This window comes from Malaya genurostris, chromosome 2 (genome assembly GCF_030247185.1).
Source record: "Malaya genurostris strain Urasoe2022 chromosome 2, Malgen_1.1, whole genome shotgun sequence".
NCBI lineage: Eukaryota > Metazoa > Arthropoda > Insecta > Diptera > Culicidae > Malaya > Malaya genurostris.
In genome coordinates, this window is record NC_080571.1 from 193,924,067 (window position 1) to 193,943,779 (window position 19,713).

The 19,713-nt window shown below is 40.0% G+C and overlaps 1 protein-coding gene and 1 long non-coding RNA gene across 2 annotated transcripts in view; one reads left to right on the plus strand and one right to left on the minus strand.

Annotated features, from left to right (window-relative positions):
* Positions 1 to 367: 367 nt before the first annotated feature.
* On the plus strand, positions 368 to 6,655 carry LOC131433029 (uncharacterized). The gene is made up of 3 exons (XR_009230011.1): positions 368 to 697; positions 756 to 1,240; positions 1,312 to 6,655. It is a non-coding gene; the product is annotated as an uncharacterized LOC131433029 (long non-coding RNA).
* Positions 6,656 to 17,884: 11,229 nt separating this feature from the next.
* LOC131433033 (zinc finger protein Elbow) overlaps positions 17,885 to 19,713 on the minus strand; it is a 72,803-nt gene continuing 70,974 nt past the window's right edge. Inside the window, exon 2 of the mRNA XM_058599760.1 lies at positions 17,885 to 19,388. Within this exon, the coding sequence (XP_058455743.1) occupies positions 18,066 to 19,388 (1,323 nt within the window). The 3' untranslated portion in view covers positions 17,885 to 18,065. The remainder of the gene's footprint in view (positions 19,389 to 19,713) is intronic.

Sequence of the window (19,713 nt, forward strand, 5' to 3'; positions counted from 1 at the left end):
AATTTGTAGATTCCATCATAGCCGCCCCCCTTGAAATCACATTTCAAAACAATAACAAATCAAAATCTTAGCTTAACTTAATCCTATCATAAATTTTTTTTAATCTAACAAGACTTTCCAAGCAGGAGCAAAGAAACAATACGGAGGTATGGTGGTATCCATTTTAACCATTGTTGTGGGATGTTTGGATGCTCATTTCAGTTGTTCCAACTTATTGATATCTCCAAAAAGTGACTTCTTGCGATGTAGGAATGTTGCCATGGTGGTGCTCAAAGGTACAGTTTATATCGTTCCAGACATGAAACAACAAAAAGATACAGGTGGCAATGAACGATGAAATAGAGTTCTTGGACAGGGACTCACCTGGTGAGCCTGTTTGAGCAGGCGTTGAATAAGTGTGTATTTTTTTTTTTTAACTGCTTCCCTCCGGGGCATGCGAAATTGAACGCATTTCAGAAGTATTTGTGCAGTAGTCATCGGGTAGCAAACATATTTTAGATACAGGCCGGGTATAAATTCCGGTTGCTGTCCGTATAGTAACGACTCGAGTTACTCCATCAGGACCTGGATGTACGTTAATAACTCGAGCAAGGTGCCACTGAACGGGAGGGGAGTACTCATCGCACATAATTACTACTGAACCAGGGCGTATGATAGTAGATGTACGATTCTGCTCTGATGCTTGCAACTCCGATAAGTATTCTTTACGCCATCTATTCCAGTATCGTTGAAAAATATATTGAGTTTGCTTGTAGTGATCGAGCCTGTTCAGGTTAACGTTGCTTAAATCCTCTTCTGGTAAGGCCTTCATACTCGTTCCAATCAAGAAGTGAGCCGGAGTAAGTACATCTATATCATTAGGATCATCCGTGAGCGGGGTCAAAGGACGAGAGTTCAAGGCAGCCGCTATCTGAACTAAAAGAGTTTGCATGTCTTCTAAATGCAATCGATGGTGTCCCAATTCTTTTTTAATTGCAGATTTTGCACAGCGAACCGCGGATTCCCATAACCCACCAAAATTCGGCGCTCTAGGTGGTATGAAGACCCATTTAACTCCTTGAGTAGCGCATTCGGTGGCTATGCGTTTTCGACTACCAGGATTGTTGAGCGTATGATACAGTTCATATAATTCGTGTTTTGCTCCAGCAAAATTCTTCCCATTATCAGAGTGAATTTCTGCGGGCAATCCATGATGTCCTATGAATCGACGAAGTGCTAACAGGAAACAGGCAGTTGTTAGGTCAGTAGCCAGTTCTAAATGCACTGCTTTTGTGCTAAAGCAGACAAATACCGCTATGTATGCCTTTCCAGGAGCAGCTTTTCGGTAGAGCGGTTTAAGATATATGGGACCACAGTAATCCACACCAGTAATCGTAAAAGGACGACTAGGCCGAACTCGAGCAGCGGGTAATTGCCCTAAAGGTTGCCGAACAGGAACCGGGTTTGTTCGGAAGCATCGATAGCAGTTTCTCAGAACTGACTTGACAGCTCTTTTCCCATGCAATGGCCAAAATTCTTGTCTCACTAGCGCCAACGTTAACCGATGACCACCATGGGTACTGAGCTGATGATAATGAAGAATAATCAATTTGGTGAAAGGATGGGATGTAGGGAGAATAGCTGGGTGTTTTGCATCGTATAACTCTCCAGAATGGTGCAGCCGTCCTCCAACCCTTATGATGCCATCATTATCCAAAAATGGTTTTAATAGTCGAATTGTAGATTTGCGAGAGACAAACCGATTCGATTCCAAAAGCTTAAGGTCATCGTGGAACTGCTCTCGCTGAACCAACCTGATAAGGGTCAATTTAGAACGTTTTAGTTCCTTTATCGAGATGAAATTTTCGGTTATCCGGGTTTTGGGATAGCGACAATTTCCGACGAAACGAATGCAGTAGGCAACAGTTCGCAGCAGTGTGAACAGATTTGAAAAGCGGCTAAATAAAGCATTAGTATCGGTAACAGCAGCCAAGGAGATCTTAGGCTCTCTAATTTCCAATTCTTCCGATGGAATTTTGTTTACTTGATAGTTCATTGGCCAACTTTCTTTTTCATTGCGAATCCATTCAGGCCCTTGTTGCCACAAATTGCTATGTAAAAACGTCTCTACCGCCATGCCCCTAGATACCAAATCTGCGGGATTCTCTTTTCCGGAAACATGATTCCACCTATTCCCAAAAGTAAGGGTTTGAATCTCTGATACGCGATTCCCTACGAAGGTTTTCCAAGTATTAGGAGGAGATTGCAGCCAGTGTAGCACGATTGTTGAGTCGCACCAAAAATAAGATTTGGATCCTGTCATTCCCATTGCCTTGATAACTTTGGAGTATAATTTCGCTGCTTCCAGAGAAGCACACAATTCTAGTCTTGGTAATGTTAATCGTTTGAGGGGAGCAACCCGTGATTTTGCTGCAATTAGTCTAACTTTAACCTGTTTGGATTGATTTTCACTACGGATGTATAAACACGCCCCATACGCCTTCTCTGATGCATCTGAAAATACGTGAACCTGGGTCGCGATAGCTTCCTCAATGAAAGCATAACGATCTACTTGCAGTTCATTCAAAAGATGTAGTTGATCATAAAATTCGTTCCAGCGAAATTCGAATTGCATTGGAAGGGAGTCATCCCATTTTACGTGAAGCAATGCTAGCTCTTGCATGATTATTTTTGCTTTTACGATGACAGGAGCCGCCATTCCCAAAGGATCGAATAGACGAGAAATGACGGAGAGAATTTTGCGTTTAGTCCAAGGCGCATGGTTACTAGACGAAACAAAGTTGAATTTGAATTTATCTGTTGATGGTTCCCAAGTTATGCCTAGGGTCTTGACATGCTCTCCGGATTCAATCTTGAAATCAACGCTGAGGCGAGTTCCCAACTCCTCGGTAGGTATTTGACTTAGTACTTGAGAAAAATTAGAACACCATTTACGAAGCTTAAAGCCTCCGTTCTTCATAACTTGTTCCATTTCCCTTCTCATTGTGATGGCCTTTTCTACACTAGATTCGCCGCTAATAAAATCATCGACGTAGAAATCTTTCTTGATTGCACCTGCCGCTGATGGGAAGGAATTTTCTTCGTCCTCTGCTAACTGTTGTAACGCACGGGTGGCGAGAAAAGAGGAAGGAGTGAGCCCATATGTTACTGTTTGTAACTCATAAATACCGATCGGCCTATTTGGATCGGATCTCCAAAATATTTTTTGATATTTTCTATCATCCGGATGTACCAAAATCTGCCGATACATTTTTTCGACATCTGCCACTAGTCCAACTCGATGTTTTCGAAAACGAAGAAGAAGTATGAGAAGTTCATCCTGTATAACTGGGCCCTTCGCTAATGCATCGTTTAGTGAGTATCCGGAAGACGTTCTCGCAGATCCATCGAAAACCACTCGAACTTTAGTGGTTGTGCTGGATTCGTTTACAACTGGATGATGCGGTAAAAAGCATCCCTCCCGTTGTCCTTCCTTAATATCCGTGAACGCTTTTATTTCCATAATCTTTTTCATGTGACCCAATTCTAAATATTCCTCCATGAAGCTAACGTATTGTTCGTTCAACTTACGGTCACGATGCAACCGTCTTTCCAGGTGTTGAAAACGACGAAAAGCTGATTCTGCACTATCGCCTAGCATGAATTTGAAATTTATCCTTTTTGGTAATTTGACTATATAGCGCCCTTCGCGCGAACGAGTGTAAGTTCTAATGAACTGCTCCTCGCTATCAGCTTCTTCCTTTGTCCATGCTGGTTGATCAGAGAGCTCTTCAACTTTCCAAAATTGCTCTAGCATTTCCATGGTTCTATCTTCAGAAACCAAATGACAAAGTACTTCTTTATCTCTCCGTCTTGTTGTTCTGCCAGAAACTATCCATCCGAAAACCGTGTTGACTAGTATCGGTAAGTTTGGTCCAAGACTCATTCTAGTCGTTGCACCGGATACTAAAAATTCATAAAACCATTCAGCTCCAATAAGCAGATCGATTTTATCCGATTTGTTGAACGTGGGATCCGCCAGTTGCACCGTCGTTGGAATATTCCAGCCCTTTGTGTCAACATTTGTTACCGGCAAGTTTCTTGTTACAGATGGAAGCACTAGAAAACTCATGCATCGCGAGTACGTTGAAACACGGGAGTCGACGGTTATCATCACAGAATGTTTGGCTCGTGCACCAGATTGTCCTACCCCTGAGATTGGTATGTTTACGGGCTTACGCTTCATTTGGAGAATCTGACATAAGCGTTCGCTGCAGATGTTGATTTGGGATCCACTATCCAAAAGAGCCCTAACGAGTACCTTTTTCCCAGTCATAGAAGGTATAGCCACTATAACGGTTGATAACAATACCTGGGTGTGCCTCGAAGTTGAACCAACACTCGATGAATTTGCTACTACAGAATTATCATGTTCGCTAGATGAAAATAATCTGTAACTTTCGTCCGAACCGTATGGAGCTTGTTCTACAGTGACGGCATTGGCCACATTTCCTGCTGCAGTGAAACCAGGATGGATCATAGTGTGATGCTTTTTTCCGCAATTCCTGCAGGTATATGTAGAGGAACAATTTCGAACCCAATGATCCGACCGGAAACAATTGCTACATAAGCGCTTTATGTTGACCATTTTCAACCTCTCCTCAACGGGCATTTGATGAAAGGTCGGACAGCGGACCAATAAGTGTGTTTCTCCACAACAGTGGCACTTAGGATGTGTCTGTTCGGTTGCGGAATGCGATGCAGTTCTATGCGCTGTTGCTCTTTTATCCGCTGTGACTGAAGCAGGTGATTGCCTCATGTCAACCAGGATGGCTTCTAGCACTCGAACTCGTCGTTGTAAGAAATCAATAAGTTGACCGTAACTGGGGTTGTGAAATTCAACTGCGAAATCTTCCCAAGCCTTGAGCGAAGCATCATCAAGTTTAGAGCAAAGCACATGAACTAGGAGTGCTCCCCAACGATCAGTCTCTTCTCCTAATTGCTGTAGAATTTTTGTTCGTTGTTCAAATTCATCTACAATACTCAAGATGGCTGTTGATGAATCTTTTTTTATTTTAGGAAAGTCCAACAGAGCCTGCATATGCCTTTTTTTAATAAATAATCATTGGAGTAGCGTTTCCTCACTGTTTCCCAAGCAATTTCATAACTGTTCGCAGTCAACGTTATAGTCTCAATCAATTTAAGTGCTTCTCCTTTAAGAGCTGATCGCAAATAATGAAATTTTTGAATTGCAGTCAATCCTTCCGCCTCGTGAATCAGTGCAACGAAGGTGTCTCTAAATGTTAACCAATCATTATAATCGCCACTGAACTCCGGAAGAACAATTTGTGGAAGTCTAATTCCAGCATTTAGCCCAAACGTTGCTTTCGTCATCAACGTGTCGGTTTCACTCGCGGATGAGGAAGCCGCTTCTAAAAGTCCTTGTAGCCCAGCACTTGTTTCGAAGAACAATTTTTCGAACGCTATCCTAGCACTGTCATTTTCATCCTCCTTTTCAGACGTCTCATCCAGAGACTCTATGATATCCTGTAGCTCCTCATATTCCTCCCATTTTTTGTTGAGCTTATTCAATCTAAGCTTGACCTCAGTTAACGAACCATCTTTGTACTCCGATAAATACTTAGCGTGACGGGTGACGGATGCAAACAACTGATCTCGTTTGCGCAACTTTTCCTTCAATTTTTTCTCCGCCATTTTGATGAGAAATTTCCACAGATAATAAAATGGATTCTGAAATTGAAATACAAGCGAAGCACCCACGAGACAACTGAATTTTACTGGACAGGTACTCACCTGGTACCTGTCACAGACAGGCCTTGTAGCAATTTATTACAAGAATGAATTCTCGCACCTCCACAATCGCTCTGAATATCCGCGGCTGTAGTCGTCTAGCTTTATCCAGTAGGTAGTTTTAACAGAATCCAGTGAAATCCAAATATTGTAGTAGATTCTTAGAGAGATAAAAGACCCAGGAGCACCTCACTACAGTTGTATTGCTTAATGGACAGGTACTCACCCGAGTTCCTGCTTGAACAGTCCTTGAAACTAGTAGCAAATATGCGATGGCGTACCCACGCCAGTTGAAGAATGAATCCTTCGAACCTCAACTTTCGCGCAAGGCTCTGCAAGTCCTTAAATATAACTCCAAGCATAAACATAAGCACCAGCAAGCCAATTGTTCATCGATCCTCATCTTGCACTTTCCTGATTCCGAAATCCTGGTCACGGCACCATTTTTATGAGGGAGATTGTGCAAGAACTGAATATTTCTTTCCCTTTTTTTGCAGAATAATTTATGCTAACTTTATTTTTGGTTTTAGCACAACCCGAAAATGTTATAATTAATTATTTTATTTAACTCTCTTCTTTAGTCTACTTATAATGGTTCTATTTCCGTGAGACATATAGCTTCCTTTATTAATCACCACTGCCGCCTTCTCTAACCACTTGCATACTAACTAGGGGGAACGCGCTAAATCAGTGTTACCTAACTTACACTCCCGCTTTCGAGCTACCGTAGATCGAATCGGGTAAGATGGAGGAGTTGAATCGGTTGGGATGATTACTCTTGCCTTATCAACCAAACAGCCCTTTATAGCAATCAGAGATGTGTAGCTTGCATGCAAGTTGAAGAAAATTTGTAGATTCCATCAAAAGCAAAAGGTGCATTATGCCTCGGGGTGCGTTTTACCCTATCTTCCCCTATTCAATCTCCTTTGCTATTACACGACTGACAAATAAAGGAAATTTTTCACGGACACCGAATTTCCTTGAAGAAAAACAAAAACTGGGAAACGTAAGAATCGCTAAAAATGCTATACATATTTGAAACAATACTAAAATTTTATTTTCTATCAAAATTTTCTCAAAATAAAATACTTCTACTAATATTTATATGGATAATTTGTTTATTTTTATACCCTTGAATCTATGACCACGGAAAATTGTTTTATGTCACGCTATCAAAATTGTGTGTTGTTACACCGGAGCTCTAACTCGGGTGGCGGTTCAATGCATAGGGCACTGGTCTTACAAACCAGTTGTCGTATGTTCGAGCTCCGACCTGGAAGGATTCGTAGTGTCAGTAGAATCGTAGCACCAGCCATGCAATGAATCTGTACACTCTGGATCGACTGCGAAGTCTGTTGAAACAGAAGGTCTAATCACACTACAGGAATGTAATACCAGGCTTTGCTTTACGCCGGAGTTTTTCTTACAGTCTTTCTAGTAGGCTTCTAAACTTCCGCATAAATTTGAAACTGAAAAGGCCGAAGACCAAAACGTTTCTGAATGGCTTGAAATTAACTTCATTTGTTAGTGCTCGTGGCCGAAGTGACAAATATGACAATTACAGTGGGATTCCTCCATTGAAATTTTATCAGGTAGAAAATGTGTTTAAATGTTGACCACATTTGGTGAGTTATAAAATTTGCAGCAACTCGCTTCTAAAAAAGAGGCGATGATGTACTACAAAGTTTTAGAACTTAGTATATATTCGAATAATGCTTTTGTCTGTATGATGTTGGCATGTTGAAATAAAAATTGAAATTGATTAGGCATGTTGAAATAAAAATTATGAGCTTTGAGTATTTTTATCGACACTTGGCACACATTTAGGTTATTGCTTCTTCAATGGTTTGTAATATTCGGTCAAACACATAGCAAATTATGTAAAACTTTCGATCTGATGAGAAATCATAACCCAAAATTCGAGAGATTTTTTGCTAAGGCCAGAATAAGTTCACTTCAACAAGGACATGCGCATCTGTCTCGTATCGCTGATTTTCCAGCAACTATCTCTAATTGAATACTTACACCCCTTACAAAATGCAAATACAACAGTGTAATAAATTCTCAAGTACGACTTTAGCATCAGGTATTACATAATTATGATTTTATAATATTTGTGACATAACAAGGAAAGTATAAAAAAATAACTCTCTTCAATTACGGGTTTTCTGTCGGGTGAGGGGTATTACAACCGAACGCAATTCTTCCAAAATTTTGTCATACAACCTCAACGGAAAATATAAGGATAAGTGTTTTTAGACGAGGGATGCTTCCGAGGTGGAACCGTAGTATTAGTTGTAAGTATAAAATAAAAATATTCCAAAAATTAAAAGATGCTTTTTTTAAATATTATTTTTTTCGATCATTTTCAAATCCCCTTTTTGCAGTGTATTTTTTTAAGTGCGAAATCATTTTCTTACTTCTTCTTCATAGACGCTCTTTTGTACAACTCATAATTTCAGAGATACAACAGTTTGAATAAAATGCATGCAAAAATACATTAGCCCTTTTCAGAACACCGTCTCTAGTCATACTGATCTTTCCATCCCACAGTGGTCTCAATCTTATTAAAGCACGCGTTTATTTTGTTTGTGTTTCAGGAGTTGATTATAGAGCTTTGCATGTAATCAGAAGAGTTTTTGTTTGTTGATACAATATTTTGCATATATTACGAGATAGAAAATTCAAATTTTCAAAAAAGTTGTAGACCATGTTGAAACAAGAAAATACCGATGACATAAAGTTTGAAATATACATCGGTGTCTAAATATTAAGCATTAAATAAAGTTTTTTTATTACAACTCTTTAAATGATTTTTTAGACTGTTTTTGCCTTTCTCATATAGAAAGGTTATGCAATCACTTGAAAAACCGACTAGTGAAAATTGGCCCGGAGGGCCAAGTGTCATATACCATTCGACTCAGTTCATCGAGCTGAGCAATGTCTGTGTGTGTGTGTGTGTGTGTGTGTGTGTGTGTGTGTGTGTGTGTGTGTGTGTGTGTGTGTGTGTGTGTGTGTGTGTGTGTGTGTGTGTGTGTGTGTGTGTGTGTGTGTGTGTGTGTGTGTGTGTGTGTGTGTGTGTGTGTGTGTGTGTGTGTGTGTGTGTGTGTGTGTGTGTGTGTGTGTGTGTGTGTGTGTGTGTGTGTGTGTGTGTGTGTGTATGTATGTGTGTGTGTGTGTATGTGTCAAATAATCTCACTAGGTTTTCTCGGAGATGGCTGAACCGATTTTGACAAACTAGGATTCAAATGAAAGGTCTCGTGGTCCCATACGGAATTCCTGAATTTCATCCGGATCCGACTTCCGGTTCCGGAATTATAGGGTAAAGTGTGTTCAATATTGTACACCGTCACTTAAACCGGCGAAACAAAAAACGTGAAAATTTTTCTAAACTGGTCTCAAAACTACACAAATCGATAGTCATTATCAGTAGGCAACAAAGCAAACCGATTCCGGCTATCCTGGTTCCCGGTATCCGGTTCCGGAAGTACCATAAATAGTGGTCATATATACCAAAATTGATCTCACTCACTTTTCTCAGCGATGGTTTGACCGATTTCCACAAACTTAGATTCAAATGAAAGGTCTCGTGGTCCCATACGAAATTCCTGAATTTCATCCGGATCCGACTTCCGGTTCCGGAATTATAGGGTAAAGTGTGTTCAATATTGTACACCGTCACTTAAACCGGCGAAGCAAAAAACGTGAAAATTTTTCTAAACTGGTCTCAAAACTACACAAATCGATAGTCATTATCAGTAGGCAACTAATCAAACCGATTCCGGCTATCCTGGTTCCCGGTATCCGGTTCCGGAAGTACCATAAATAGTGGTCATGTATACCAAAATGGATCTCACTCACTTTTCTCAGCGATGGTTTGACCGATTTCTACAAACTTAGATTCAACTGAAAGGTCTCGTGGTCCCATACGGAATTCCTGAATTTCATCCCGATCCGACTTCCGGTTCCGGAATTATAGGGTAAAGTGTGTTCAATATTGTACACCGTCACTTAAACCGGCGAAGCAAAAAACGTGAAAATTTTTCTAAACTGGTCTCAAAACAACACAAATCGATAGTCATTATCAGTAGGCAACTAAGCAAACCGATTCCGGCTATCCTGGTTCCCGGTATCCGGTTCCGGAAGTACCATAAATAGTGATCATATATACCAAAATTGATCTCACTCACTTTTCTCAGCGATGGTTTGACCGATTTCCAAAAACTTAGATTCAAATGAAAGGACTCGTGGTCCCATACGGAATTCCTGAATTTCATCCGGATCCGACTTCCGGTTCCGGAATTATAGGGTAAAGTGTGTTCAATATTGTACACCGTCACTTAAACCGGCGAAACAAAAAACGTGAAAATTTTTCTAAACTGGTCTCAAAACTACACAAATCGATAGTCATTATCAGTAGGTAACTAAGCAAATCGATTCCGGCTATCCTGGTTCCCGGTATCCGGTTCCGGAAGTACCATAAATAGTGATCATATATACCAAAATTGATCTCACTCACATTTCTCAGCGATGGTTTGACCGATTTCCACAAACTTAGATTCAAATGAAAGGTCTCGTGGTCCCATACGGAATTCCTGAATTTCATCCGGATCCGACTTCCGGTTCCGGAATTATAGGGTAAAGTGTGTTCAATATTGTACACCGTCACTTAAACCGGCGAAGCAAAAAACGTGAAAATTTTTCTAAACTGGTCTCAAAACTACACAAATCGATAGTCATTATCAGTAGGCAACTAAGCAAACCGATTCCGGCTATCCTGGTTCCCGGTATCCGGTTCCGGAAGTACCATAAATAGTGATCATATATACCAAAATTGATCTCACTCACTTTTCTCAGCGATGGTTTGACCGATTTCCACAAACTTAGATTCAAATGAAAGGTCTCGTGGTCCTATACGGAATTCCTGAATTTCATCCGGATCCGACTTCCGGTTCCGGAATTATAGGGTAAAGTGTGTTCAATATTGTACACCGTCACTCAAACCGGCGAAGCAAAAAACGTGAAAATTTTTCTAAACTGGTCTCAAAACTACACAAATCGATAGTCATTATCAGTAGGCAACTAAGCAAACCGATTCCGGCTATCCTGGTTCCCGGTATCCGGTTCCGGAAGTACCATAAATAGTGATCATATATACCAAAATTGATCTCACTCACTTTTCTCAGCGATGGTTTGACCGATTTCCACAAACTTAGATTCAAATGAAAGGTCTCGTGGTCCCATACGGAATTCCTGAATTTCATCCGGATCCGACTTCCGGTTCCGGAATTATAGGGTAAAGTGTGTTCAATATTGTACACCGTCACTCAAACCGGCGAAGCAAAAAACGTGAAAATTTTTCTAAACTGGTCTCAAAACTACACAAATCGATAGTCATTATCAGTAGGCAACTAAGCAAACCGATTCCGGCTATCCTGGTTCCCGGTATCCGGTTCCGGAAGTACCATAAATAGTGATCATATATACCAAAATTGATCTCACTCACTTTTCTCAGCGATGGTTTGACCGATTTCCACAAACTTAGATTCAAATGAAAGGTCTCGTGGTCCCATACGGAATTCCTGAATTTCATCCGGATCCGACTTCCGGTTCCGGAATTATAGGGTAAAGTGTGTTCAATATTGTACACCGTCACTTAAACCGGCGAAGCAAAAAACGTGAAAATTTTTCTAAACTGGTCTCAAAACTACACAAATCGATAGTCATTATCAGTAGGCAACTAATCAAACCGATTCCGGCTATCCTGGTTCCCGATATCCGGTTCCGGAAGTACCAGATATAGTGGTCATATACACCAAAATGGATCTCACTCACTTTTCTCAGCGATGGTTTGACCGATTTCCACAAACTTAGATTCAAATGAAAGGTCTTGTGGTCCCATACGGAACTCTTGAATTTCATCCGGATCCGACTTCCGGTTCCGGAATTATAGGGTAAAGTGTGTTCAATATTGTACACCGTCACTTAAACCGGCGAAGCAAAAAACGTGAAAATTTTTCTAAACTGGTCTCAAAACTACACAAATCGATAGTCATTATCAGTAGGCAACTAAGCAAACCGATTCCGGCTATCCTGGTTCCCGGTATCCGGTTCCGGAAGTACCATAAATAGTGATCATATATACCAAAATTGATCTCACTCACTTTTCTCAGCGATGGTTTGACCGATTTCCACAAACTTAGATTCAAATGAAAGGTCTCGTGGTCCCATACGGAATTCCTGAATTTCATCCGGATCCGACTTCCGGTTCCGGAATTATAGGGTAAAGTGTGTTCAATATTGTACACCGTCACTTAAACCGGCGAAGCAAAAAACGTGAAAATTTTTCTAAACTGGTCTCAAAACTACACAAATCGATAGTCATTATCAGTAGGCAACTAATCAAACCGATTCCGGCTATCCTGGTTCCCGATATCCGGTTCCGGATGTACCAGATATAGTGGTCATATACACCAAAATGGATCTCACTCACTTTTCTCAGCGATGGTTTGACCGATTTCCACAAACTTAGATTCAAATGAAAGGTCTTGTGGTCCCATACGGAATTCTTGAATTTCATCCGGATCCGACTTCCGGTTCCGGAATTATAGGGTAAAGTGTGTTCAATATTGTACACCGTCACTTAAACCGGCGAAGCAAAAAACGTGAAAATTTTTCTAAACTGGTCTCAAAACTACACAAATCGATAGTCATTATCAGTAGGCAACTAAGCAAACCGATTCCGGCTATCCTGGTTCCCGGTATCCGGTTCCGGAAGTACCATAAATAGTGATCATATATACCAAAATTGATCTCACTCACTTTTCTCAGCGATGGTTTGACCGATTTCCACAAACTTAGATTCAAATGAAAGGTCTCGTGGTCCCATACGGAATTCCTGAATTTCATCCGGATCCGACTTCCGGTTCCGGAATTATAGGGTAAAGTGTGTTCAATATTGTACACCGTCACTTAAACCGGCGAAGCAAAAAACGTGAAAATTTTTCTAAACTGGTCTCAAAACTACACAAATCGATAGTCATTATCAGTAGGCAACTAAGCAAACCGATTCCGGCTATCCTGGTTCCCGGTATCCGGTTCCGGAAGTACCATAAATAGTGATCATATATACCAAAATTGATCTCACTCAGTTTTCTCGGAGATGGCTGAATCGATTTTGACAAACTTAGATTCAAATGAAAGGCCTCATGGTCACGTACGGGATTCCGGAATTTCATCCGGATCCGACTTCTGGTTCCCGAGTTATAGGGTAAAGTGTGTTCAATATTATACACCGTCACTTAAACCGGCGAAGCAAAAAACGTGAAAATTTTTCTAAACTGGTCTCAAAACTACACAAATCGATAGTCATTATCAGTAGGCAACTAATCAAACCGATTCCGGCTATCCTGGTTCCCGATATCCGGTTCCGGAAGTACCAGATATAGTGGTCATATATACCAAAATGGATCTCACTCACTTTTCTCAGCGATGGTTTGACCGATTTCCACAAACTTAGATTCAAATGAAAGGTCTCGTGGTCCCATTCGGAATTCATGAATTTCATCCGGATCCGACTTCCGGTTCCGGAATTATAGGGTAAAGTGTGTTCAATATTGTACACCGTCACTTAAACCGGCGAAGCAAAAAACGTGAAAATTTTTCTAAACTGGTCTCAAAACTACACAAATCGATAGTCATTATCAGTAGGCAACTAATCAAACCGATTTCGGCTATCCTGGTTCCCGGTATCCGGTTCCGGAAGTACGAAGAGAAAATTTTTGAATAGAATACCACAATATTATATGTACATGAGAAAGGCATCATTACACCACTAGGTGGATTAAAACAGGTTTTTTAAGAACTACTTTGAGTATTGTCCTTAAGGACTACATTATGTCACAGCAAGAACTACAACGGCTAATGCCTGTTTTGTTTGTGGTTCATACTTTTAGAGCTACACATTGCTTATTTTTCTATTTATAGCTGTTACAGGTAGGTAAGTCGTCCCAGTCGTCCAATAACTTCGGTGAAAACAGGTCTTGAGGTCTACTCGAACATTCAGCAGGCTAAGTGTAGTTTTTCAATGCGGCTCATAGTCGTAGAGCTACATACTGTTTTTTTTGTGTTTTTTTCTTTTATCGGAACATTTCCAGTCGTCCAAGAGCTACAGTGAAAACAGGTCATAAGATCTACACGAACATTCAGTAGTTTGTGCATAATTTTTCAATGCTGCATAGGCGTAGAGCTACAACTCAGGTAGTTTTTATGTGGCCTATAGCAATCACAGTTGTCCTATTGATCGCATGTGACATCACGAATATGGACCGAGAACGATACGTTCGTTAATGCACTTTGGTACGTTGGTAGACATTAAGGCTTGAACTTCAGGTAGTTTTTGGATGGATCATCGCTTATGTTGGTAGACCTTAGGGTATTTTCAGACGAGGTTTTGGATGTGCAAATTCTTCTACAGATCTTATCACAGTATGTCAATTTTCTGTGAATAGTACTACGAGTACATACCACACTCAATAGTCATACGAGGTCTGTTCAAAAAGTTCCCGGAATTTTTTAATTGCGCGCGTCTGGAGAGTCCGGTGGTCAAATTTTTTTTTTATTGTGTTGGTACTTATGTCCCTAATGTAATGAAATTTTCAGCTGTATTCATTGTTTACATTCTGTCTTGTAGCGGCTGGTGTAGACGTGTTTTTTTGAGCTCGGCGATTTTTGTCTTGGTGACGTTGGGTGCTTCCACGTGGACGATTGTGCTTTTGTTTCGACATCATAACCGTACACCCATGTTTCATCACCAGTTATGACCCTTTCAAGTAAATTTGGATCGTCGTTGACGTCGTTTAACAGCTCCTGAGCGATGGTAATGCGTTTGTGTTTTTGATCAAAATTCAGCAGTTTTGGAACGAATTTTGCTGCCACTCGTTTCATGCCCAAAACATTTGAAAAAATATGATGTCATGAGCCAACTGATATGCCAACTTCATCAGCAACTTCTCTAATAGTGATTCGGCGATCATCCATAATCATATTTTCCACTTTTCCCACATTTTCATCGATTATTGACGTGCTGGGTCGACCGGAGCGTTCGTCGTCTTCAACGTCTTCGCGGCCATCTTGGAAACGCTTATACGCTTATACCTTATACAAATTCTTCAATTCTTCCATTGTTTAAACTAACAAAAATCGCCGAGCTCAAAAAACACGTCTACACCAGCCGCTACAAGACAGAATACAGCTGAAAATTTCACCATACATTAGGGACATATGTACCAACACAATAAAAAAAATTTTTTGACCACCGGACTCTCCAGACGCGCGCAATTAAAAAATTCCGGGAACTTTTTGAACAGACCTCGTATAAAAGTGATTATATATAATATTTGCTTTCCAGATAATTCATGGATGCCCACGATCTTAATTAGATTCATTGAAACTAAACAATTCATTAATGTACATTTCACAATATTCAATTCCCTGAAGCATGTTAGACTGTTATGTATATGTTTATAAGTTTAGATTTCTTTCATTATGCAAAAACCTTTTTTTATGCGATCATCGCGTAAATTATATTAAAAAATCGCGTTATTTCAAATAAAACGCGTAAAAAGGTCGCGCAAATTAAATTCGCGTAAATTGAGGTTATAGTAACGTTTGTTATACTTCGAAGAAAGTTTTGTGACCTTTATGAACGTGTAGTGGCTAATAATTAATATAGTAGAATCTAACGGTACAAAAAATTAAAATTGTTCAAGTAATTCTACTAACTACCCCAGTTAAATTGAGTATATTTTTTTATGTTCATAAACTAAACGCTTTTAGGTAGATCATTTAAAACACACTGCATCAATAGTAACATGGAATAGACATGGATTGAATCGAAATTTTGATTGAAAACTTTCATCGATGCAAAACTAAATCGGATTGCATTGAATTTTCAATGAATATAACCGTATATTTGAATTAACGCTTAGTTTGGCGATTAAATTATATTAAAACGTACGCTCCAAATATGTGCATGAAAATAGATGCAAATTCACAATATGTTTTTATATGTGTACTTTTTCATTATTTCTCTCTGTGTATTCATTAACTCATGTCGCTTTTTCAACTTTTTATAATAATGCTGAAATCAATACTACAAAGTCGTTCTGCACAGCTCTCTTTATTTTGTAGCATTATTACATTACATTTTTTATCTATAGAGGGGGAAATATCGTAGTATTGAACACAGATAAAAATATTTTGTGAACTTACATCTACTTTCATGCACATATTTGGAGCAGACAATTAAACATAAAGTTACTTTACAATTCTGTACGTTTCAATATAATTTAATCTCAAAACTAAACCTTAATTTAAAGATACAGTTCTATTAATTGAAAATTTAATGCAATTCAATTTAGTTTTTCATCGATGATGGTTTTCAATCTAACTTTCGATACGACCCATGTCTATTGCATGTTACTGTTGATTTAACAGATCGGCTGAAAAGTTCGTATCGTTTCTATGAGAGGGCGCCACTAGAATTAAATCCATACCATTTTCAGTTAGTACCAACCTTCAAAAGATACGTGTATAAATTTGACAGCTGTCTGATTATTAGTTTGTGAGATATTGCATTTTGAGTGAAGCTACTTTTGTTATTGTGAAAAAAAGGAAAATAAGGAATTTCGTGTGTTGATGAAACACTACTTTTTGATGAAAAAAGTGCCGCCGATGCCAAAAAATGGCTTGATGAGTGTTATCCAGACTCTGCACCGGGCGAAGCAACAATTCGTAAGTGGTTTGCAAAATTTCGTACTGGTCATATGAGCACCGAAGACGATGAACGCAGTGGACGTCCAAAAGAGGCTGTTACCGATGACTGCACGCGATGAACCGAACCCAAAGCGTGGAAAGACTCGGCCGGTAAGGTTGTGGTGTCTGTATTTTGAGATTCGCATGGTATTATTTTTATCGACTACCTTGAAAAGGGAAAAACCATCAACAATGACTATTATATAGCGTTATTAGAGCGTTTGAAGGACGAAATTTAAAAAAAAACGGCCTCATTTGAAGAAGAAAAAAGTTTTGTTTCATCAAGACAATGTACCGTGTCACAAGTCGATGAAAACCATGCTGAAATTGAACGAATTGGGCTTCGAATTGCTCCCTCATCCACCGTATTCTCCAGATTTGGCTCCCAGTGACTTTTTCCTGTTCTCAGACCTCAAGAGAATGCTCGCTGGTAAAAAATTTAGAAGCAATGAAGAGGTAATCGCTGAAACTGAGGCCTATTTTGAGGCAAAGGACAAATCGTACTACAAAAATGGTATCGAAAAGTTGGAAGATCGCTATAATCGCTGTATCGCCTCTGATGGCAATTATGTTGAATAATAAAAACGAATTTTGGCAAAAAAATGTGTGTTTCTATTAAACGATACGAACTTTTCAGCCGAACTGTTACATGTCATGTAAATTTCATTATTTCTTTATGTGTATATATTGATTGAAAAGTGAACATAGTTATGAAAGAATGATCTTATCCAATAGTTGGTTGAATTAATTCTAAATTGATTTACCGATTTTGTCATTATGATCATGTTATTGAATGCGTTGTTGAAAAGAAAAAAAATCCGCTTGTACGAAAATATCTTACCAAACTCGCACCGTTACCGCATTTCACTATGATCTGTTGCCGAAAAGCTGACGATGGTTCTGCTGCTTGTCCACCGGTCAGCAGTCAGCGTAAAGATAATTTATGACCAACGTCACGTCGCCGCTGGTGAGCTTTTTAGTATCGCAATTAGTGCGCGTCAAGAGAAATGGCGTAACGCATAATTTATAACCCGACCAGATGTGTGGGTTTTTCAGTCCAAGCAGTTTTCGATGAAGCCGATGAAGGACGCATTGCTGATGTTGGCTCTTTTGAAGTAGGCAGATACTTACATCTTTCTGATCTTTATAGCTGTCGGTGAAGAACATCATTCATTTCAGATATCAACGGGTTTTAATCTATGTTCCGTGAGTATGTAAATGACCTGTACAGTGGAATGGCGGTGGTATTTTTTATGAAATTTATTAAAGACCTGTGCTCAAGAATATAATTGTATTTCTCTTCTTTTTTTTCTTCAAATTTTGCAATAGAGTGCCTAGAGATTGGACAAAGTTCAGTTTTTTTCTGTTTATTACATAAGAAGTAGTTTCGACTTTGAACATCCTATAAAAACGTTCTACTATGTACAAACTTAGAACAGATTTGACGAGAACTATAAAATTTATGGGTGCATATTGTTTGACCCGTTTAACCGCGCTCCATAAAACGAATAGGGATGGAAAAATTGCGCTAGAGATGGATGTGGTGGCATTGAAAGCCCGGCTAGTGAGGCAGGAGAAAAGAAGGCAGGTTTTCCATATGGATGATAACGGGCTGTTGATAGTGGACTTAGTGGAGGTGTTGAATAGGATCTTTGGAATAGTGGATGTGTCGGAGGTAATGCTGCTGCTGCAGCCGCTGCTGTTGCTGGATTTAGCAGTGCTTCGGACATTGAGGCAGCCGCTGCGTGTTGCGTTCGAAGATGCTGAAAGAGCTCTTCCGAGGCAGCAAATCGTTTTCCGCAATAGGATGAATCACTACCGATCCAGTTACACACGTAGGGTAACTGGGAAGCCGCTGCTAGTGCAGCGAGTTGAGCATGAGCATACATGGCAGCAGATGATTGACTGGCGGCTAAGGTGGCGGCAGCAGCAGCTGACGAATAACTTTTGCTGCCCGGGTGATCACATTGAGTGCATCCCGCTGGACATCCGGATGTTCCAAGTTTCCCCAACATGTGAGAGCTTAAGGCACAGCCTGTACAGTATGGATCCCGACACACTGGCATCATCGAATCTGGAGTTTTCATTTTAGAGTAGTTAAAATAAGGATTCATAGCGGCCGCTTTCATCATTTGATGATGAGGATTCATTAGTGCACTAGCAGTCACAAGATCCATTGGGTAGTTGCCATATCCCGAATAATATGGCGCACCTACTGATACCAGTGAAGGTACTGAGGATGTCACTTTAGCTGTGCATTCACTACTACTGCTGTTGAGAGGTCTAGAAGGTGTCTCAGGAATTGCCTTAGAAGCCACAGGGTTATTCAACCGTTCATCATTGATCGTCGGTGAATCTTTGGATGAGGCACAGTTTGGACTATTAATTTGCTCCTGATTCGACTGCAGAGTACCAGGAGTTTTGTGATTGTTACTCATTGGAGAAGCTCGAGATGAAGTCGCACTTTGGTTTGATTCACAACGATTGTTCGTCGACTGCTGGTGGAATGTGCTAGACTGCTTAGGTGATTTGTTCCGCGAGCTCATCTGTCGGCCATCATCCGGAGATTTGGTCAGCTCGTGATTGGATGTTTCATACGGTTTGAAGCTTGATTTTGGTGTGTCATTTGACGAACAATTTGACAATGTGCCGGGTGAAAGCTTGTCCCGATTATTTTTTGTACTTTTCTCGATATTGGCCAGTAATTTTGGATTTGGTGAGTCAGAACCAATGGCGCTGCAAGTCTGCGCTAGCAAGGCCAGCGGACTGGTCTTTGAATCGAACTGCAATCAAAAGAAATAAGAAAACGTATATTAGTTTTATGTTCAGCCCTACTATCATGTAGTGTAACTAAATGGTGAGATAGAAACAAAGCTGCTTTCAATCAGACCCTGTCAGCTTGAAGCGAAATCAATCTTCAGTTCAGCAACGCCATTGCGCGGCATCACATTCAACCTATCATGTCAATTGACAGCTGGCAAATGACAGTTAAAACTTCTTAAATTTGTTCATCAAGTGTCTTTGCAAATATCAATTGCAATCCAAATGATTTGATGTTCTAGAAAACTTTTTGGGATTGAGACATAATAAATACAGACAGTTTTCAAA